Below are 21,479 nucleotides of genomic sequence, written 5' to 3'. Positions count from 1 at the left end.
AAGCAAAGAAGGAAGCCGAGGAAATGTGTTTTACTACTGACTGTCAATCTAGTCGTCTTCGTTCTCACTATCCTCGATATCGCTGTTCCCCTCAGCTTGGGGCTTTCCATACCAGGCCCGGAGACACTCGCACGCTTCTATAATATCTGCCTTCAGCCTACCACGGCGATCGACGATAGTAAGCTTCGCGCTACTAAAAAGACGTTCGCATTCATCCGACATAGGCGAGATCGCAAACATGTCTAGAGCGAAGCGAGCGAGATCTCGTTGGGAGTCGTAGCGAGATAGCCAGTACGCAATAGCCTCATTGCAACCTGCCTCTTCGTTATGAAGCCGGTCAGTAGAGATGTATTGTTCATACAAATCAGTTGTAGAAACTGGAGCGTCTATTCGAATGCGCTTATGTTCCCGCTGGCGATCAAATGCTGGGTCAGGATCTCTCTCCTTCCTGGCTGGTGGTGGCAGCATCTCGACAGGGTACCTTCCCTTATACTCTGTCTCCCAGAGATGCTTCACCGCTAATTGTGCGTTTTCAAACCACCTCTTCTTCTCTTCGTCGCCATGAAGAACCCACTCTTGCCTGAACCATCCCCACTTGCGATATGGATCAAGGATTTGAGCCGCATAATATGCCGGTGGAAGGTCAGTATCTTCAGGGAATCGATTTTGCCAATTCAGCTGCTGATTGTTATAGTACTCAACGCACTTTAACCAAGCAGCATCAGCGCAGCCTTGAAGGTACTTCCATGTAAAGTTGTTATCGTCCTCAGTGTGGATGTCGTGGTAGTGATCCTTCGTCTCGCTTATCTCCCGGAGAAGGCAGTCCAAAGTTGAAAACCAGTCCGCAAGTGACGTCTTCTTACCTTCAGAAAGCAAAGTTGCAGCATAGAAGTCTTTGAGAGCGAGTTCAATCTTTTCAAGCTCAAACCAGTGCTGTCCATCAAGCTTAAAGTTCGCGATCCCTACGGAGCCCTTTCCAGGTACATGACGAGCCGAGAAGAGCTCTAAACGTTCTCGAACATTTAATGCACGTGTAATCGAATAAAACCATGAGTTCCAGCGGGTCGAGTTGTTCTGGATAAGCTCAAGCCCGTCGAATTGCGAAAGATCTCCGCCGATAATAATTGTAGCAAACTCCTCACGCCGTTGTGGAGTAAGCCTGATGTATCGCACCAGGTTGTGAAGACGACCCAAACATCCGAACTTCTTCCAGAGCTCTTCCACCTTCGTATAGTCGCCACGTTGATGATGCTTCTCCAGCTTCGCAAGATACTTCTCACAGTTTCGCCCCATAAGGAACGCCTGGCAACAGAGGTTGATGACATGGCCCAAGCAACGCAGCCGGCGATGACGACGTTGTTTTGACTTCATCCATGGGCAGAGATCCTTGAGTATAAACTCAACAGCGGTATCATTTGCCGAGGCATTATCCAGCATAAAGTATCCAATCTGATCTCCGCTAATGTCGTATTCTTCCAGCAATTCAAGGACCACCGATCCAAGATTCTCTCCAGTATGTTCGCCGTATATACGTCGCATACCTAAAGCGGTAACACGTCGCATGCCGGTAGTATCAATCCACATAGCGACGACGCCTAGGATAGCGTAAGGGTTTGGTGAAGTCCAGAGATCAAAGGAGATAGAGATCCTACTCCGTGAATGGTGTAGGTCCTCCCTAAGCTGTTGCTTCTTCGATATGAATGCATTCATTACCCAGCTTCGGATAGTCTTCGCAGCCTTCGGGAGGTGGTTGAGTAGTGCCGGATTTAAAAAGAGGAGTAGTTCACGAAAGTACTGGTTCTCTAATTGAAAGAAGGCGATATGGCAGTACACAATCCAACGAATTAGAAGCTCTTTAAACTTCTCTACTGACTCCTTCCAGAAAAAGATGCTGGAAGCAGCCCCATCCTTTTGCTGGTCGATTATAGACTTCCGTACAGAACCCTTTCGCTTGATGCCACTCTGGGGATCAATCTGGTGCTTCTGTTCCAGGTGATTCCGGATCCTAGAAGTGCCATTGATGACAAACAACTCTTGCTTGCTCTTCCCAACCCTGCACTCATGGCAGTAATACACCTCTTTCTTATCGCTATCTCGAATGTATTGGAGTCCGTACTTCCAGATGTGTGATGTACCTTGACGGAAATCCTTCCTTGCAATTATTGCACGTTTCACGTACGTGATACCGCCCTGCACGAACTCATCTGGAGATTCGTGATATTGAATAGGAGTGGGTGATAGTATAGGGGTGGGTGATGACGTGGGGATAGGAGATGGAGTAAGAGACGTTAAATCTAGTCTTATAATATTCGATGGGGACGGTGAGGTTGGTGTTGAAGGCTCCATAACAATAGTATATAAGTAGGTTGTTAAGGACTTGATTGTTCTATGTAAGTAGAAGACTTACCTTGATCTTAATGACTCATATTGTGCTAAATTTTCTGGCTAGATTAGTCTAAGATCTAGTCACGTGGACCTATTTATAGCCGGACCGGTCCGATCATCTAGACCGGTCCGACCACGGTCTCAAAAAATCGCCAGACCAGACCAAGTCTTGGCGGTCTAGACCAGACCAAGACCAAGTCAGACCAGACCATTCCGATCACTGATTGGAATGGGACACAACCTCTGAAACTGTTCCATCGAACTCTCAATGAACACAACGTTGTGGCTGGTCAACACTTCAAACACGCCGAGTATCTGCAGTATGTAGAGAATCGAGCTTTCGACGGTCAAGATATAGGTGACAGCTACGCCGATGAGAAAGATCCAGAATCGGCACATATGTTGGCCCATTACTTCTACTTACTGGCAGACATAGTCAATCAGGCTATGAACATACAAAACCTGACTGTCGATAGCTTAGAGACCCACAAGATCACGTTCTGGGGATACATTCTCCCTGGATATCATGGGATAACTGTGTTGGCTCGGCATGCATTTCGCAAGTTGCAAACACTACATGTCGGACTGATTGAACGGGCCACTCCTGGTCACCATCACATCACTCGACCTTTCTTCTTCCTCGAAATCGCTACAGTCATGACCTCAGTGCCGTTGCTTTCCAATCTCCAAGCTTATGGGTCCTTGGGTCTTGACGTAATACACGACGGAGTTTTCAGCGGATCTTACCAGCGCCTACAACGTCTGGAAATTCTCGATTACGGTGAGGATTTTGGAATAGTGGGGCAAATTTGGTCAGCATGTGAAGAACTTCAACACATCGTTTGTTTGTGGGCCCCTGCGATTTTCGAAGCCGAGGGCCCGTCTGCTCTATACCCCGCACTATTACAAAAGCTGGATACACTGGAAACGCTGCATCTCGATTTTTGTGAGGTGCATTTCGAAGATTCATCTATTGCGCCTGAGTGTCTTGGTACTCTGTGACCGTTGACATACTTGAAGCGCTTAACTATATCCGAAATCGGCTTTCTCTGTGTGGCTTCGCCCTACTCTGTGTCCAACGACTCTCCATGTTCATCTCGACTAGCTACGCTACTACCAAGTAATCTGGAAAGCTTCACGCTGCTAATTGACCTAGACCGTCACAGGCATTTACATCACAGGAGCAAAGGCGTAGATGACTTGGTTCTCATGTGGGGTCTGGTGACAGACTGCAAGTCCTCCACACCAAACCTGAAAGAGGTGAATATTAAAAGTTCCTCCGGTTCTATGGGTGAAGCTCCCCTACTTACCGCAGCATTTTCCCAAGTCGGTGTGCGATTTCGCGTCTTGAATGAAGACCAGTAGTAAGCGAGGAAACTGACATGCCGGCTGGACCACGTGTCAGATATCCAAACACTAGTGCGTTCCTCTTCGCATGAAGACACCTAAGTCGTTTGTCAATTCCCGCTAGATGTCGCCTGAGAGGAAACCTGTTGTCATGGATCCCGGGCACGTGTACTAGCGTCCTGCCCCCTCCTATAGAACCAGTAATAGAGACCTCCACGAGCAAGTTGCTCAAACACACCCACCGCCATGGCCCAATCCCAATATTCTCAACCCACAGCTGATACATTGGCATGGTGGCGGAGTCCATGCGTATTGCACGTTCTTGGTCGCGATGTATCTACTGTCCCCGCATACCCACCGCCTCAGCAACAAACAGCTTATCGCCTTTACGCGGGAATCGCCTTTACGCGGGAATCAGGCAAAGGATGGCATAACCGCGGCTGCGGCCTTACCAGTGAGCTCCGGGACCGGCAGCTGCTGTGTATATAAGGGCATCTTCTGCCCACCTGAGACTTGTTTCCTTCACGCGAATACTCACACCTTTGAGTATCCGAGTCACCTAAAAGATTTCTATTTGACATCTATCTTTCAAAATCGATCCTCTACTTGCCATCTATCTTCCGGACTTGGTACTTTCCTGCACGATTGAACTTTGCACCAAGGTCTTCAAGATATGTGAGTATCCTTGCATTTGGGATTCATGTATGTACACTTGGCTAATAGTTGCTTACAGTGTCCAGATACATTATCTGATTTTCCATACTTCGGACGAAACAACACATTATCTCACCTTCCATACTTTGGAAGAAACGATACATTATCTTACCTTCCATACTTTGGAAGAAACGTCACATTATCTCACCTTCCATACTTCAGACGAAACGACACATTATCTTAACTCCCATACTTTGGACAAAGAGTTACAGTATCTTACGTTCTATACTTCAGACGAAATGACTTGCAACGGCAACATCATGGCTCACCTAGACCCTACCGCAATCTCCGAAGTCAACGGGGCCTCTGTTGTTCAAGCCTCGCCTGAGGGCGACTCTTCCAGCAGCGAGGGTACTGCCAAGGATGCTGTCTCGTCTGAAGAGCCCACCGATTCTGTCCAAGGACCCAAGAAGCTCGAAGCATCCCCGGAAGTCAAGGCTGTGAGCCAGTCCAACGAGTCTAGTGATGGCGATGAGTCTGACCAGAACAAGTCCGACCAAGGCTACGAGTCCGGCAAGACCAATGCCTCAGGCAATGGCGGTGGAACCAGTACCATTGATGAAGTCAACCTTACCCCTCCGTCTTCGACACCGGAACAGCAAACCGAGCATCAAGAGCTGCCCGTTCCCAACACTTCCGAGTCCGAGGACAAGATAGGCTCGGCCATCGCCCAGGATGGACACAATAATCTTCTCGTAGCTTCAGAGCTTGGTATGTTTTGCACTGTGTTTGTCGCTGGCTTTTTGTACTAACAATCTCAGGAACCGTTCAGACCCCCAAGAAAAACAAAGTCGCACCGCGTTCTCCTGCAACTGAAGTCGAGAAGACCACGGTCACCACGAAGAACGGAGAAGGCGCACCCCAGGGTATACCAGTGACTCTTCAAGAGCCACCCACACTATCCAGGCCCTCTTATAGTGTCCCTCCCCACCTTCGTCCACGGGTACCTCATCAGTCCGGTCTCCAGAACTCTAGAGTAGGTATTCCACATCTCTCAGAGTTTGCTCTTGACTAACACAATCAGCAAATGCCACCGAGTGAGCTTGTTAGATTCAATAAGGGTTATCGTGGCCAGTCCAATTATCCCGCGCATGAGCCCAGACGCGACACGGTCAACCGTGAACAGTACACCAGGATCAGTGCCCAGCTGATGAAGGCGAACCAGGACCTTGCCGATGAGCGTGCCAATACCGTCATTATGCGAGAAGCCTTGCAAGAAGAGTACAACGTGAAGTTCGATGCTGCTTCTGCTAATCTTCTAAGCATCTATATCCGGGAACAGGTGGATGCCATCTTCGCCAAGACCCGCTTCCAAGCCAAGGAGGCCGAGCTGAAGTTCCGCGAGGAGAAGATTCAGCAGCTCGAAGTCTTCCTGGCAGAGGGACAGATGCAGCTGGCCAAGAAGGACGAGGAGGGCGGTGGAGAGCCGATGAGTGCTGTGCAGACTAGGCAAATCCGCCGTGAAGCGGTTCTGGCTACCAAGAACGACTTGGCCAAGAAACAGGCTAGGGTCAACGCTGAGAAAGAGTTGGTTGATATTACTAAAAAGGCTCAGAAGACGCGTGAGGAGTGTTACAAGACACTCATTCGTGAGTCTCTGCAGGCTGAGCTAAATAAGACCGCCGTTTCCAAGGACAAGGCCCACGAGACTGCCAAGGTCGCATACCACGATGGATTCGCTGATGGCAAAGAGGCCGGTCGCAAGGAAGTAGTACCAAAACCAGACAATCAGCAGGACAACTTCCTCGAGGGATACCGCGTATCCCATGTCACGCAGGTTCTCATGAGCAAGTTGCGCCAGGGCAAGATCCCCGCGGATAGCCCTCAGCTCGACTTCCTGTTCGATGCCAACCATGCGTACAATCCTTGTACCATGGGTGAGCGCTTGGGCCGTATGGAAGATGGCAATGTCACCACCGCGGTTCCCAACGGCAATGATAGTCCTACCGGCCATGCTACTACCAACGGTCATGCTTCTCCCACTGGCAATGCTGCTTCCAACAGCCATGCTGCTCCCAACAGCAATGCTTCTACCAACGGCCATGCTACTCGCAACACCACGGTCATGGAGCAGCCAACCACCAACGGTAGGATTGACGGCCCCGTCCAGCAGGAGCCCGAGGAGCCCGTTCACCGGTAAGTTCTCCTTCCCATCACTACCTGTACCTATACTAACTTCATCCAGGATGCCTCCTCCTCGACTGACCTTCGCCGCTGAGCTTCGCGGTCCGACCCCGATGCACAACGGTGACTTCATTCTTGCCAACTACCCGGCTGCTTCGTCTTCTACTCATCAGGCACCCGTTCAGCGTCCCGCTGTCCAGCCCCAGGAAGGTGAGAACCTGATTGATCTCTTGTAGATTGGGCTAGGGTGTGGTGAAGGTGTATAGGAAGACATGAGGACTGAGACTGAAGGCGTCTGGCTTTCGGGGATGAAAAGTGATTTACTTATTATCTGATTGGGGCTGCATATTCGTGGTCTTGGGTGTTTTGCAGGGTCTGACATTCTGGTGCTGCTTTACGGGGTACTTATGGGGTACTCATGGGGTACTGGTACTTGCCTTGATGGTGTTTTGCGAGGTCCATCTTGGTACTGAGATCCACCTTGACTACTCAGTCTGAAGATAAAATATTTGCTTATCAATTGACTGATTGCTGAATTCAAGTCTGAGTTTGATGTATACGTCTGACATGCCCTTGTGACTTAAGTCGTTCCCGGTTACTCGTATGCATCGAACATCCGTAATCCGAGAAGAACTATGAAGTCTAGAGACGCTTGTATACACCAGAGCTCCTTGTGGATACTCTCGGTATCAATCTGCATCTGCTTGGTATACGTCCGTCTCCACATAACATAGCCACCGTAGACACGATACATGCCACGTATACCCCAACTCATGACCTATTCACCCCTGAACATTCCATCTTTCTTTTCCCTAAATGTCGAACAACCAAAAACATCCGTGACCTGGTGTTCCGCAACAAAACCCCAAGCTCACGCACAGACCACCCACGCGCAAGCGCGGCAAGAACATGACGATTCCCGATTCCCACCTCATCATCGCCCCAAGTACACCATCGCCATCCATCGCCAACTCCAACCACCACCACCCAACAGAAAACCTGCGGCTTCTCATCGGACGACGGCAAAGCGCCTACCTAACTACCTACGCATCTCGACTTCACGACTCCTCTCAGCCGTAGATCTACAGCTGCCTGCTGCACCGTCTTCGTCTCCTCCGTCGCCGCCTCCTCCGCAGATAAGCTACCGATACCCGGAACCACCAACTTATCCACTCACCCACGTCGCCCATCATGGTCAAGCCCGTAGTCTCCGCGATGAACGCCTGGACCTGGTATGTGGATGCTGGTTTACCTTTGCGCAAAGGGACAAGGAGATGCTAACGATGGGAACAGCATCGTCGTGTCTATGTTTGCGATTGTGATTTTGAGTACTATTGGCGCTTTGTTCAAGGTGAGTTTTGCAACCCCGGGGAGCTGTTTGCGCGAGCATGGTGTGGGTTGGATGTGACTGTGACTATCACATTCACCCGGGCGCAACGGGAGGTTTTGAAGGCCGAACCGCAAGAGCTAACAGCAATAAAGGGAAGCAGCAATGTCGTCATGGGCGGCCACGAGGACCCCAAAGATGGAAATGCTGTTGCAGGCGCCGTGTTTGGCGCTGTGTTTATTTACATTGTATGTTTGTCCCATGTTTCCTTCTACCAAGAAAACGCGGTTTTGCTAATTGTGACGGATAGGGATTCTTCGTCTTCTGCGGACTCCAAGCCTTCCTTCATATGCGCGAAAGCCGTCGCGGCGCGATAAGCCTCTCATAATTCTACTTCCCCGATGAATAGATGTGGTTGCGCCATCAGGGGCGGACATAATGTACGATGACAGGGACTATGGGAGGATATGACGCGGCACTGGGATGCGCGCACACGTCAGCATGCATGCCTGGGGAAGGGGAGAGATGGGGATTATCTGTATCTTGTAACATTGCACAAGGCGTTCTGGTAGCTACTGGTGGTTTTGGTACTGCGTTTTGTAGGATGTTATTGAGTCTGGTCGAATACCATGCTATTTGTACATGTGCATCCGTCTGAAATAGATGCGGATACGACGTCCATGCGTCGACATCAACTCAGCCACCCTACCACTCCCTCTCCCACAGCGGCTCAAGCGTCTTGCTCATATACGGCCCATCAAGCCAATACCCCAACTTGGCATAGTAACTCCTTACACCCACCCCAGAAATCACACTAATCTTGCTACTCCCATGCTCCTCCCTCGCGATCCTCTCCGCCTCCTCCATCAACAGCGTCCCATACCCCTGATGCTGGAACCTCTTCGGATCCCTCGCATGAATCGGAACCGCAGAGCCATAAACATGCAACTCCCTAACCAACGACGACGGCTGACCCACCAACTCCTCCCTAAACGTATGTTCCTTTGAACACTGCCGTAGCCTCAACAACGCAATCAAAATATCCTGTTTCGGATCCTCATACGCGAGAAAAGTCTCCCACCCACCGTTTGCCGTGTAGTCCCTACGCACGAGTTCGACCTGATCGGGCCGGATCTTGTGTTTAACCTCGTTGATGCCGACCTCGCGGGTGCGCACATCGCGACAACTCGTACCGAAATCCTTCATTCGAGCGAGGGCCAATTCACGCAAATTACCGTTTTCAACACCAGAGGTAACCAGTGGCATGGGGATATCGCGCTGGACGCGGTAGATGCGTGTCCAAGGCGGTACGAGCGCCAGGATACGAGCGACGATATCGATGAGAGCATTAGGCGTATAATTCTTATACCGCCCCGTACGCCAGAGTTCGTAAAGCCCCGTCCCTCGAATAACGAGCGTGGGGTAAATTTTCAAGCCGTCGGTGCGGAACGCAGGGTTTGAGAAGTATTCGATGAATTGGTCGAGGTCGCGTTCCATTCCTACGTTTGGCAAGTCCGGCATCATGTGCGAGACTACCTTGAAACCGGCGTCTTTTGCGAGGCAGAAAGTTTTTGCAACGGCGGCGACGGTGTGGCCGCGATTTGTGTCGCGGGCTACGTCTTCGTAGAGGGACTGGACGCCGATTTCTAGGCGCGTGCAGCCGTAGCGGAGCATTGAGGAGAGGTGTTGGTCTAGACAGTAGTCTGGGCGTGTTTCGATTGTTATGCCCACGCATTTGATGTTGCTCATTTCGCCCGCGGCAACGGCTTCGTCGACGTTGGTGGTTTGGTAGCCGGAGAGGGCGTTGTGCAGTTGCGAGATGAATTCGTCTCGGTACGACTCTGGGAGCGACATGAAAGTGCCGCCCATGATGATGTACTCTACCTTGTCCACGCTGTGGCCGAGCGACTTTATTTGGTCTACCCGGCCACGGGCTTGCTCGTAGGGGTCGTAGCGTGCGCGGATGGCACGCATAGATGTGGGTTCATAGCCTGTGTAGGATTGAGTCGAGTACTCAAAGTCGGAGTCTGGTCCTCCGGGGCAGTAGACACAAATGTTGCCAGTGTAGGAAATGTGTGGGCACCGATGAGGTTTGCACATTACTGCTACTACTGCTATACCTGATGACGTGCCTAGACAACATCAGTTTGTATTCTCACGTGATATCATCTGAGAAGTGACATACGAATCGGCTTTGCAATAAGTTTCGGCAAGATGTACTTCTTGTAATGCTCGGGCACTGCCGCAATAATCGCCGTAAGCGGCGGTTGACTTTTTAGATAATGCTTCTTCGCAATTTGGCCCCGTAGAGAATTCAAATTTAAATCTTTCTTTGGCTTTGACCCATCGGCTTGTGCTTCGTAGTCTTGGATGAGCGCATTCGCAATGTCTGCACATGCGTGCATGTACCGCTCATTCTCCGGTGGCAACTTTACATTCTTTGGCAGCCTCCTCTTATGTTGCGTCTCTGTTACTGTCATTGTCGCCATGGCGGTGGGTTATTTTTGATCTTCTGGCTGGGGGTTGAAGTTTGCTAGATGGCGAATCTTTAGACGGTTGAGGCTCGATGTGGAGTCACGGGTGGGGGAGATATTTTGGAAGGAACTAGACGGGTTTGGGACTAGTGTAGTTCGCTTGATGTTGCTGGAGAGCAGAACCGTGAAGGTCATCCAAAACCACCTTCTTTGTAATCATCGCAATACGGAATCATACATCTACCGGTTTGGATCTGCGAGCCTATAAGTCTTGAGACTGGCCGATTCGTGCGTCATTTGCTAGGCTGTCGCCCCTCACGCAGCGCTGGTATGCGCGGGCATAACTCTCTCCGCAGTAGCATGTGAGAATGACGCATTATGGTAGATCCCCAGATTGAACTAATGATTGAGGACTCAAACTATATACACAGTACGTAAACAATGAGTATGATACATTTTTAAACAATCGCTTCGTTACATCATCAAAGTCTCTCCATCCACAATCACGCAAAGCTAGAAGGCGTCCTCTGCATTCCCAGCCTAGGATCAGACTCAAGCACCGAACCGCCAAGAGGAACATCCGCACCATGCTGAAGCGGTGCATAAAGCTCGTCATTAGTCGCCATGGCAGGACTCTCCAACCTCGTCTCCATCCTTAGAGCTTGAGCCTGGGCGGTATCACCTGGCGCCACACCCCGACTACCAAGGTAACTAAACCGTCCAGTCTGACTTCCTGTCATAGCTCCAACAGGACGCTGCAGTTTCACAAACGTCTTCTCCGAGTTACCGGATCCCAGTCTATCGCTTCCTGTGGAGTTCGATCGGAACTGGGTGCCGTACATGCCAGAAGTAGGAAGTGCATCTGAGCTACGTTTTCCTTGGCCATTAGCCACGATACCGCCATCTGGACCGCCAGCTTCGGCAACAGCGGCTTTTTCGGTGAGCTCGGTGGCGACTTGGTGAGCATCGTATTCGTTGATACCAGCGGCAAGCAACAGGTTCTTCTTCTTCTCGATGATGGCGGCATGATCCATGTCTTGACCTGGGTTTGCAGTTTCGTATTCGAGAACCTTGATGAACTTGTAGAAGCCGGCTGCAATTACAGATCCGAGGATAGGTCCTAGCCAATAGATCCAGTGGTAGTGGGTAAACTCCAGATTGACAACAGCTGGGCCAAACGAACGAGCTGGGTTGAGAGATCCACCGGTAAAGTATACCCCCGACAACTCTGTGATGAAGAGCGCCAGACCGATACCTGCAAATTGTTAGCACTCCACTCCACCCAACGCTCACAGCAACAACTTACCAACCGGCGCAATAAAAGTACCCTTATGCTTCTCCGCCGCCAACATAAAAATCGTAAACACCAGCTGCGCGGTCAAGAACATCTCAATAAAGAGACCTTGGGTAATAGTAGTCCCCCCACCCAACTTCGTTCTCACATTCAGTTCACCCGGAAACATACAGCTCACCAACCCCGCCGCCGCCATACCACCCAGAATCTGCGTCACAAACAACAACGCACCCCTCACCCAAGGTAGCGCCCCAATCAAACACATACCAAACGTGACCTACACAAAACCGTTAGCATAGCACACCTTGCCAAGAAGGAGACAAGGTCCTAGGAAGGGCAAAAAGACTTACAGCAGGATTAAACAACCCCCCACTAATCCTAAAAAACACCCACGCATTCACCGCCAGCGAAAACCCAAAACATAACGCTATATACTGCAACTGCTGCGGATTACTGCCCGCCTCCGCCACCGTCTTCCCCCCAGACGACGGTATACTGTTTGCGACCTGTGCGCCGGATAGGGCGAAGAAGAGGAACAGGACTGTGCCGACGAACTCGCCGCACATGGCGACGAAGTGGTTGCGGATGTTGTCTGGGACCCGGCTTATGAAGGGGAGGCGGAGGTCGCGGTCTGTGAGGGTGGCATTGGGGTTTGCGGCTTTGGTGAAGGGGAGGGCAAGGGCGCGGCCTTGAACGGGTTGCTGGCGGGCCGTGTTAGAGGGTGGTAAATGGAAAGAGGATGAGGCTTACATTGATGTTCATGGTGGTGGTACAGACAGAATCTCTGTATGAAGATTTTTGAAGAAAACGGAAAGTAGCCACAAAGAGACGATACACTCTAACAAGAAACGGATGCAAATACACTGGATAGATGGGTATACACCTTTCTGTTCTATCAAAACACAAAATGATAACCCAAATTGAACTAACTTGTCACCAGCCCATGCCCACCCATCTATTCTATAAAAACTCCACACGCACACGCACACGCACACGACATCATCATCATCGCCATCACCATCACCCCTCAAATCACTAACCCACCAAACCCGCCTCCCAAAACACCCACATCCGTCTTCCATCCATCCACCCCACAACGCCTCCATCCAGACCACTCCATCCAAACCCCCAACCTCTAGCCCCAACGCCTCCATCATCTAGCCCGTTACCCTTGCGCTCCACTCTCGTCAAAACATTCCTTTTTCCCAACGTCCCAGCTGGATTATGACATTTCCCCGTCCCATGTGCTGCGGGCTATGACACCTATTCCCGCCGCGTGTAGTGACCATGCACCTTTCCCAACTACAAACTTACCATATTAGGACAAGACACGCAAACCAAGCGTCCGTGCTATTCGGCCTAGACGGGTGTTTCTAGTCTGGGCGAATGACCTGGAACTCCGGATTAAACTCCGCAAACTTATAGTCTCCCCGTCCGCGTCGCAAGAACTAAGAACTAACGACTTGAAGTATGAGCTAACGGCAAAACATGACGCACATGACACGCTGGTACCGACACCAGTATAGCAAGCATCGGTATTCACGCGTATACATCGACTTTTGGATGCGCAATCTTCTGTTGGTCTGGTCTTTGCTTACTTAGCTTTCCGCACTCGCGTCCACCAAAGCAAAGCAACCGATTTCAAATATGCCACTGCCAGCCCCTCAAATAGCAAAGTTTCAACCAGAGCTGGACCTGGACCAGGTGCTTGGGAAAAAAGCTAGGTGCGTCATTACAACACCCAGACCTTCCAGCTTTGACGACATGAGTTAGCATTCGTTCGGTCAGTCATATTAGTGACGGACAGCGTAGGAGGCTTATAGATGTGTGGAGATATAGATATAAATACAAATAGCGGACATGTAGGATAGACTATAAGGTACAGTAGACAATAGGGGGTTGGTACACAATGTCGATAAGAAAAAACATGGTGAATCGAAGTTGGGGATTTCACGATCTGCGATGTTGAATCTGTATTTTCTTTTGCCAGTCCGCGCATCGCATCGCACCATATCGCATATGCACCTATTCTTCTAACGCTACCAACCCTCCAACGCTATTGAAGTATTGACATTTCCGTCCTCTATATCCCATCACCACCAACAAAAATCTGCAACAGCCTTCATTATCATCACTGCAGCTACAATGCCAGATGGATAGACATCACAACAGCAAAAAAAGATCTTGGTCACTACGAGGGTCGAACTCGCGACCTTGGCGTATCACACAAAGGCAATTTGTATTAGCACCACGCTCTAACCAACTGAGCTAAGCGACCGGTTATTTGGTTGTTGATAGAATAATTTAATGCTGCTAAATTTATGTATTAATGTTTTGTTTCGCGCGGGTGGGTTTTAATGTGGGATGGTGGTTGGGGTGCGGGGAAAGTTACCGAACCGAACCGGATGTTTTCCCCACTTAATTTATGTAGGAAGGAAAGGATAAGAAGGAAAGGTTGAGAATGGGAATATGAATAGAATAGTGTAGTTACAGTAATGTAGCACAAAACCCAGGACGCGTAGAATAAGTCTTAAACCACCCATTTCCAAGTCGTAAAACCCCACGACTAAACGCGTATAAAACATTTCACCACCACCTAACAAGCCCCTCATATCCCCCTACAACCCCACCACCACCATCTAAAAAGCATCCCCCGCAAGATCCTCGGCCAACCCCTCCAACTCCTCCAAGCGAAACGGAACCCACAACCTCTCCGCCCCCATCCCATCCTTCCGACTCTCAATCATCTGATGGTCGTGGAATTCCTTCAATAGTGTCCGAAAGCTGACTTCACTCGTGCAAACAAACGCTTCGACGGCTTTGTGGTAAAGGACACGGTATTCGACGCCTTGAGCGGTTTCTGCTGGGTTTTGTGCGGATTTCTTAGAACGTGGTGTAGCGGTAATATTGTTGTCGTCGTCGTGTTCGTTGTCTTGTGTGAAATCTTCTGTGAGTGAAAGAGCGAGTTGTTCCATAACTAGGATACGGAAGAGTTCTCTAGCTTGTTCGGGCAGGGAGCGAAGAACAAAGCCTACACCGTCTCTGCCGCCGACGCGTCTGCCGCTGCGACCCAAGAGTTCGTTTGCCGTCTCCACGGTGTCGATTTCGGCGGCGTAGGGCGAAAAGGTTGTGGCGTCGTGGAAGAGGAATTTGTATTGTGTTTTTAGGCCGACGTCCCAGAGGAGGGGGAAGTGGGGTGTGTCGGCTGTGCAGACGAGGTTGAGGGAGGGGTGGTTGGCTAGGCGGGCGAGCATAGTGGGTATGTGGGTTTTGCGGAGGTGGGGGGAGTCGATGGAGTTTAGGATGATGGGGATGGCGTGGGGTGGGGGGTTGTGCGTTAGATGGTCGAGGAGGAAGTCGAGGAGGAGGGCTGGTTGGTTGGGTGGTTTTAGACCTGCTGGGATGACTGATGATGCGATTGTTACCAAGATGTCCTTGATGGTTATACCAGCGCTATACCCGTTTATGACAACAATCTTTGGTGTCTTCTTTGTTCGCTTGTATGACGCGGAGGATACGAGGTGATGGTATAAGCGTGCGGTGAATCGTTCGGTGATTACGCGCTTTGAACCGTAGCCATATAAACATATATTGAAGCCTTCTTCGAGCTCGAATATCCACTGGTCGTAGGCACGCCCGTGTAGTTGGATTAAAAAGTCAACCTCCGACTGATGACGGTCTCGATACGACTGCATCGCCTGGAAGTATTCATCGTGATTGAGCAAGCTCTGCGAGGAAAGCGTGTTGTTGGAGGTTTTGGTGGCACCGGGGCGATTCTGCCAGAAGTATTCCTCGTGCGGAGGGAGTTCGGTCGGTGGAGTTGGCGAGCGTTGCTTTCGTGGTCGTCCTACTTTGCCTGACCCCTTTGGCCGGCCTCTTCCACGTTTTGAGGGTGTATCCGGCACTGGTGCCTCCTGAGTGGCCTCTGTTTGCTCGACTTGCTCCACCTCTTCATCCAGAATATGTTCGGCGAGTTCATCCTCCTCATCCAACACGTCGTCATCGCTGTCTTCGCCATTCAATGTGCGTTGGAGAATACGTCTGTTGCTCTTCCTGCGCGCGCTTCGGTCGGCATTGCGTACGATGGTCGGGGTGCCATTGGGCGAATCACGTTTGGCAGATTTGGTTGGTGTTTCGAAGACGAGTTTCCGGGTTGACTTGGGCGTCGCGGTTATGTCATTGATCAGACCAGTCTTTTTGAGAATAGAGCGCGGCGTCCCTAACTCGGCCCGCTGTTGTGCCTTCCCCTTTCTCGATGGAGTGTGGGCTTGAACGGTATCCAATTCATCGCCAGTTTCGTCTGCAATTCTGGCGCGCAACTTTTGTGGTGAAGCCTCCTCGTCAATGTCCTCCAAGTCGCGTCTGCGCTTTGTGCCAACCATGTCGTGTGTTGATGTTTGGTTGTGCGACAATGGTCGACGGGTTGACGCGACTTACGCGACAGGCTTGGCACGTGTTTGCGGCTCAAAACTCTATTCATCTGTACATATGCACTCAACACTCGGAATCACCGACAGACGTGTTGTCGCATACAAAGATGCAAGAGATGATGCATCTTGGCATGGTATAGTACACAGCAGTCGGATGCACGTGGATTACCACGCGTCACACAATCACATGTCAGCATACGCATCCAGACCATGCAAGACGATGCGGCGACGATGCAAACTGGTGGGCAAGGAAGTCCTGTATTAACAGCCTGGTCATGCACGATTATGTCAGGCGACCGCCGTGGATGTTCGCGGGCCGTGGGTAAGCGTGGTTTGGCTTGTCCGCGCGCTATCGTCACGCTACAATCACCAGTCTATGGGCTCCGGGTGACTCTATATGTGTATGCCGTGGTCCATAGTTGCTCCGAACAGATGACAGCTTCAGGTGCCTGATTCGAGTCCATGTCTCAGCACGACGTCACGGCAGGCTGAGGCTGAGACGTGTTGCGATTGCGAATAGGTGGTAGGGCTCCAAGGCATCTGCATTAAAGGGAGCCCGATAGGGCGTCCAGGTACATTAGTGTTAGCGAACATGTGGAATGTGGCTAGCCAGGGTTGCGCTCACGCTGCTTTGATGATCTCACGCATGCCGGCTGCTCCTCCTCAATTTCCGTCGTCCAGTTCGTCCGCGCCTGCCCCGCACAAGCCCAAAACTTCACCTTTGCCTGCACGCCTACTGCCATACCAACAACACCCCACAAACACCCTCGCCCCCATTTGTCACCCTGCAAACGCGCTCGCGACCATACCTTCACCACCACCCACGCCGACCACCAGCCCTGCAACTGTGCCGCCGCCGCCGCCGCCGCGCAAGAACCCCGTGTGGCGCAGACGAACCGGCTCTTCTCACCATCGTCCGGTCCTCAACTCCAAAGCCCATGCCAGTATGGAACCAAGACGGCGGCCCGAGTACAACCTCGAGATCTTTGCCGATGCCGCCTGTGTCAAGGACGTGGTAAAGGGTGAGTCGCTCCTTCCCTACGCAACCTGTTCTTTCCAAACATCAGCCCAACCTACCACCCCGCAACCCAACTTCCCCATACGGACATGACTGACTTGACGCAGCCATCTTGCACACCATCTTCTTCCACCGGTACTTCACCTCCATCTCGCCCCTGACTCGCGACCTCCTCGACCTCACCCTTCCCGCCATCGACGATGTTGATCTCGAGACGCTCATCGAGCAAAAGACGTTTGCCCTGGTACGCGCCATAGACAGCACCCATCAACCGAGAGGAAGGGGGCAAATTGTAGTCCAGTTCTTTGAGAAGAAGAGGAGAAAGACGTACTTTTTCGGCAAGGCAGACGAGGATGTTTGCTGGGAGCAGTGGACGCTGGACGTTACTCTTGCACAGCCACGGACCGAGACAGGTAGGTTCGTTTTTGCAGCGCATGCTGAATATACTAACCCCTTGTAGATGTGCTCAAAGTCCGTCGCGCTATGACAAAGTCGCTGGAAAAGGCGGCGCACAAGATCATCGCCATCGTCAACAGAGACAAAGACCACATCCCGCCCATTACCACCACCGATGCCAACCCCTTTCCCTACCAAATCGTCGTGAACCCCAAATCCGTCAACGAAAATGACTGGCGACCGCGCATCGGCCTCTTCTAAACCTTCGAAAGCAGTAATAGATTTCAACTGTACATAGTTTCATCGACTACGTTTGAACAGGTGACTCAACTCCACCACCAGGAGGTAATAATACATCGCCACATGCGACGCAAAAAGAGAGGGAAAAGTTATTCATTTTTCATTTACCAGCTACATGATAGACCGATCAAACGAGGCGTTGATGCGCACCCCCACCCTTTTTACCCCCATCTTTACCACCACCACCGTCACCACAACCAAAAGCCCCCCATTGTACAGTGTCCGCTATGTCGGACAAAAACTCCCCAATACCAGATTCACACTCACATTCCACATGTTCTGAACCCGCGGATATCGGGTGTCTTTTTTGTGTTTCTCTTTTCCTAACTTTTTTTTCTTTGATGCTGTAGCTACACAAGATACCCCAATTCCCCAATGAAATTCTTTTTCCTTTGACTTTGACTTTGACATGTGCCTGTTGGAAACTGAATATTGTGGAGTGTGTTTCGATCCTGTCGCATTCGAACTTGTGATTCAAGCGTAGCCTTGGCAGAGGTTTCACCGTAACCACTCGTCTAAACGGTGTGGGCATTATCCTGTCAAAACGAAACTGTTAGATAGGGCTTGAGTGTATCGAGTAGACTGACGTGTGTGGAGTTACAAGTATGGGGTAAAAGGTTCTATTTCCAACGGAGTTCGTGTATGTGGGTATATTGTACAATATTCTTCATCTAGGACGGAAATGTTTGTCTAAATATAATACGCCTCCCATCTCCCATGTGTAATAGTGACGAGACGAGTGTATACATCTCTCCTACATCATCCCCCATCCTCCCAATCTATCCCCCAGCCCCAGCCCTAGCCCTGCCCATCCCTCATCGCCTCATCCCACTTCACCCACCGTCTAACAACCTCATCAACCCCCCTAACCCCCTCACGACTAGCCTCGACTTCAAACCATTCCTTGTGAGCCTTTCCACACGCCTCGCATTGTTTGATTACGCGTTGGGCGGAAAGCTCGAGGTGGATTAGTCGTTCGACACGCATTGCGTGGGGGACTTTGCGGACGGTGGGTGATGGTGAAGAAGAAGCGGGGTGCCGGGATGGAGAGGGCGCTGGGGATGGGGATGGAGAGCAAGAGGGAACATAGGGGTAATACCGCACAAGCGATAAACTATACCCACATTGACGCGACCATTCGTTCATGCGGCGGTGGACGTTGTTTGCGCGGCCGATTTTGAGGAGGATGGTGTCTTTCTCCTTCTCCCCTTCTTTCCCATCCTTTACCCCTGCCCTGTTCGCCCCTCCACTACTCCCCCCCGCCTCTCCCAGCAACACCACCACCACCACTGCCCTTGACAGAAAACTGTCTCATAACATCACTCGTTCTCCTCTGCCCTCCTCTCCCCGATGGCGGCGTCAACAGACTAGAAGCAGTAGAAGCCGGTGCCGGACCCGCTGTCTCGGGTGTAAGCCAGAAAATGTAAATGTAACCTTCGTCGTCGTGGGGGGGAGATTGGTTTGGAGAGTTCGGCGAGCAAGGTGGTGGTGATGTGGGGGGAGAGGTGCGGGGGGATAGATGGGTGGAGTTGGGTTTTTTGGGGTGGTGTTTGGGAGGGGGAGGAGGGTTGTGCTGGGGTGTTATTGTTACTACTAGAGCGGCGGCGTCGCTGGTGTTGTGACTGTGGTAGTTTCTGGGCTTGTTGGATATCTGGTCTGGGTTTGGCGTGCTGCGGTGTCAATATGACGGCTTCATCGTCGTTGTCGGCGAAGCCACAACATAACGAAGACCAAAAACTTTGTTTTTTCCTCTGCGGGCTCGGTTTCGACGGACGAATGTGGTCTTTCCGTTTCGCCATCAAATCATTGGGTACAGACATTAAAGGTCCTTGAACTGTATCCCAAGTCGGTGGCCGATTAACCCGTCTCGGTGGTCGCGACGATGTAGATGGTCTCCTCTCTTTCTTTTTCTTCGGCTGCGTCCCAACCTCTTCTTCTCTTCCCGGCTCATTAACATCGAGGACGCCAAGTCTCTCAACAAGCGTATCAATGCTATTCCTTTCTTTCAGCGGATAAAGCTGTGTAGCAGGTCCACTTGATGTTTGTGCAGCCAACTGCTCAGCCTGGTCCTTGTGTTGCCAGCAAAAGTACGCAGCAGCTCCAATTTCTTCTTCGTCGCTGTCGTTGCCAACGGGTACTACGGCTATTACGCCGTTGTCGTTGGATGTTTTGGCGTCGATGGGGCGTCTACATGGTCGTCCGGATTTGGTGATGCCTTTACATGTGGTAGCTGGGTTGCGCGAGTCTGAACGCGGGATGAGTGACTCTGGTGTTCTTCCTGTGAACATGGTGGAAAGATGATGTGAAATTGTAGATATATTGAAATGTTGTGGCTGGATGATAAGGACTAGAAATATTTAAGAAACTTGGTAGAGCGCATTACACATGCACGTGGAACAATTCACAGTCTCGTCGCCACGTGAGGCGTGAAACTATGTAAGAGGCTGTGACAAGAGTAATGAGCAGTCTCGATATTAGGTAGAGACTCTCGCCCAGACGCGGCGTTGCCAGCGCATTATGAACCAGTCAACTTGGAAGTGGAGCGGTGGCTAAAAAGAAATGGCGGGACTTGAGAAGACGAGCCGGGTGCGCGGGTGTGGCTGTGCGTGTGGCGCAGCGACTGTTACTAGATGACACTTGTGGAGCTTTCATTCATGTTATCAATTTTCCTTGCTATGCTCCCATAAACCAGTATCTACAACCAACTTCATAGCCATCTGTTCATACATGATACGCGTAAGGTACCGTCCCCCCACTATCGCGGTGGCCCCCACTTGGCCTTGTCTCTCAAGTTCCAGCTTTTGCTGCGCACAAATCCGAGAGTACCATCACGTACGTAGCTAAGGCCAGCAAAGGCATGTATATCCACCAGGATTACTGTGAATTTGTTAAGAAAGGTGGGCGCTAAATTTGGGGCTGGAGCAAAGCACTTACACGTTGAGTGGGATGCCAAGGTTAATCGTGGGCTCGGCGGGGCAGGGGCATACGTCGGGGATACCACATGCAGTGGTCTTGCGAGAGCCGTCTTTTTCTCTAAACGGAGTTTAGCAAGTTAAAGGTATGTGTTGGATAATACTTACCCGATGGTATAACAGTTCCGACGGCGAGGATCTGAATTACAGTAATCCGTATCGTGATCAGAGCAGCCACCCTGATAATAGCCAATTTTTTGACTTGCGACTGTGGATGCAAACACCGCAAGTAGAAGTGGGAGTTGAAACAACATAGCGAAGATTGATAAGTAGGTTTTGTATGTGGATGATGGTGTTTATGATAACGAAAAGGAAAGGCAATGAGCCTCTTTATATACACCTCTCCACTAAAGTCCGGACGTTCTGGCTTGTAGATGATTTTGATTTGTTCTAATAACCGCTTGTGCATACGGAGACCGTGCGTTCCACCATGCTCAAGGTGTTGCGGTTGAGGTAAAATTGAGCGCAGTGTAAGAAATTCACTCTCCCTACCTGGGTAGTCTTTCGGTAACACTGCCTAGGTAGGTACTATCAAAAGCTACATAGTAGTACTTGAGTAAACTCTAGTACTAATATTGTTGTTAAGTTGAAGACTATTGTTGACATGTCACTGTGCGAAGGATTGATTCGACACGCGTATACGACGATCGGCTATCGGCCAAGAACCGATTCTTGCTGGAGTATGCCCGTGAATCTTG

The 21,479-nt window shown here is 50.7% G+C and overlaps 9 protein-coding genes across 9 annotated transcripts; 3 read left to right on the top strand and 6 right to left on the bottom strand.

Moving 5' to 3' along the window:
• Positions 1-48: 48 nt before the first annotated feature.
• PtrM4_017340 (uncharacterized protein) lies at positions 49-2,346 on the bottom strand (the record flags this gene model as incomplete). The annotated part of the gene is made up of 1 exon (XM_066103275.1): positions 49-2,346. One exon carries the CDS (start codon positions 2,344-2,346, stop codon positions 49-51), a length of 2,298 nt encoding a protein of 765 aa, XP_065965477.1.
• A 2,339-nt stretch (positions 2,347-4,685) lies between these two features.
• PtrM4_017330 (FliJ domain containing protein) lies at positions 4,686-6,806 on the top strand (the record flags this gene model as incomplete). The annotated part of the gene is made up of 4 exons (XM_001931612.2): positions 4,686-5,157; positions 5,208-5,422; positions 5,471-6,582; positions 6,632-6,806. The coding sequence occupies 4 exons, from the start codon at positions 4,686-4,688 to the stop codon at positions 6,804-6,806; spliced, it is 1,974 nt and encodes a 657-aa protein (XP_001931647.2).
• Positions 6,807-7,761: 955 nt separating this feature from the next.
• Positions 7,762-8,285, top strand: PtrM4_017320 (uncharacterized protein; the record flags this gene model as incomplete). Its single annotated transcript, XM_001931611.2, has 4 exons — positions 7,762-7,802; positions 7,864-7,921; positions 8,053-8,145; positions 8,208-8,285. The coding sequence occupies 4 exons, from the start codon at positions 7,762-7,764 to the stop codon at positions 8,283-8,285; spliced, it is 270 nt and encodes an 89-aa protein (XP_001931646.1).
• A 317-nt stretch (positions 8,286-8,602) lies between these two features.
• PtrM4_017310 (ELP3, Histone acetyltransferase) lies at positions 8,603-10,386 on the bottom strand (the record flags this gene model as incomplete). The annotated part of the gene is made up of 2 exons (XM_066103274.1): positions 8,603-10,029; positions 10,083-10,386. The coding sequence occupies 2 exons, from the start codon at positions 10,384-10,386 to the stop codon at positions 8,603-8,605; spliced, it is 1,731 nt and encodes a 576-aa protein (XP_065965476.1).
• A 488-nt stretch (positions 10,387-10,874) lies between these two features.
• PtrM4_017300 (GlpF, Glycerol uptake facilitator and related permease (Major Intrinsic Protein Family)) lies at positions 10,875-12,427 on the bottom strand (the record flags this gene model as incomplete). Its single annotated transcript, XM_066103273.1, has 5 exons — positions 10,875-11,626; positions 11,678-11,773; positions 11,933-11,942; positions 12,016-12,366; positions 12,416-12,427. The coding sequence occupies 5 exons, from the start codon at positions 12,425-12,427 to the stop codon at positions 10,875-10,877; spliced, it is 1,221 nt and encodes a 406-aa protein (XP_065965475.1).
• Positions 12,428-14,304: 1,877 nt separating this feature from the next.
• Positions 14,305-16,047, bottom strand: PtrM4_017290 (origin recognition complex subunit 2; the record flags this gene model as incomplete). The annotated part of the gene is made up of 1 exon (XM_066103272.1): positions 14,305-16,047. One exon carries the CDS (start codon positions 16,045-16,047, stop codon positions 14,305-14,307), a length of 1,743 nt encoding a protein of 580 aa, XP_065965474.1.
• A 994-nt stretch (positions 16,048-17,041) lies between these two features.
• On the top strand, positions 17,042-17,770 carry PtrM4_017280 (putative duf1649 domain protein; the record flags this gene model as incomplete). Its single annotated transcript, XM_001931607.1, has 3 exons — positions 17,042-17,117; positions 17,221-17,526; positions 17,574-17,770. The coding sequence occupies 3 exons, from the start codon at positions 17,042-17,044 to the stop codon at positions 17,768-17,770; spliced, it is 579 nt and encodes a 192-aa protein (XP_001931642.1).
• Positions 17,771-19,176: 1,406 nt separating this feature from the next.
• Positions 19,177-20,097, bottom strand: PtrM4_017270 (DUF1421 domain containing protein; the record flags this gene model as incomplete). Its single annotated transcript, XM_066103271.1, has 1 exon — positions 19,177-20,097. One exon carries the CDS (start codon positions 20,095-20,097, stop codon positions 19,177-19,179), a length of 921 nt encoding a protein of 306 aa, XP_065965473.1.
• A 642-nt stretch (positions 20,098-20,739) lies between these two features.
• Positions 20,740-21,035, bottom strand: PtrM4_017260 (uncharacterized protein; the record flags this gene model as incomplete). The annotated part of the gene is made up of 2 exons (XM_001931606.2): positions 20,740-20,842; positions 20,890-21,035. 2 exons carry the CDS (start codon positions 21,033-21,035, stop codon positions 20,740-20,742), a joined length of 249 nt encoding a protein of 82 aa, XP_001931641.2.
• Positions 21,036-21,479: the final 444 nt, after the last annotated feature.

The sequence above is a fragment of the Pyrenophora tritici-repentis genome, chromosome 1 (assembly GCF_003171515.1).
Source record: "Pyrenophora tritici-repentis strain M4 chromosome 1, whole genome shotgun sequence".
NCBI classification, from domain to species: domain Eukaryota; kingdom Fungi; phylum Ascomycota; class Dothideomycetes; order Pleosporales; family Pleosporaceae; genus Pyrenophora; species Pyrenophora tritici-repentis.
Note: the sequence above shows the minus strand (reverse complement) of the source record. Positions and strands in the feature narration are given on the sequence as shown.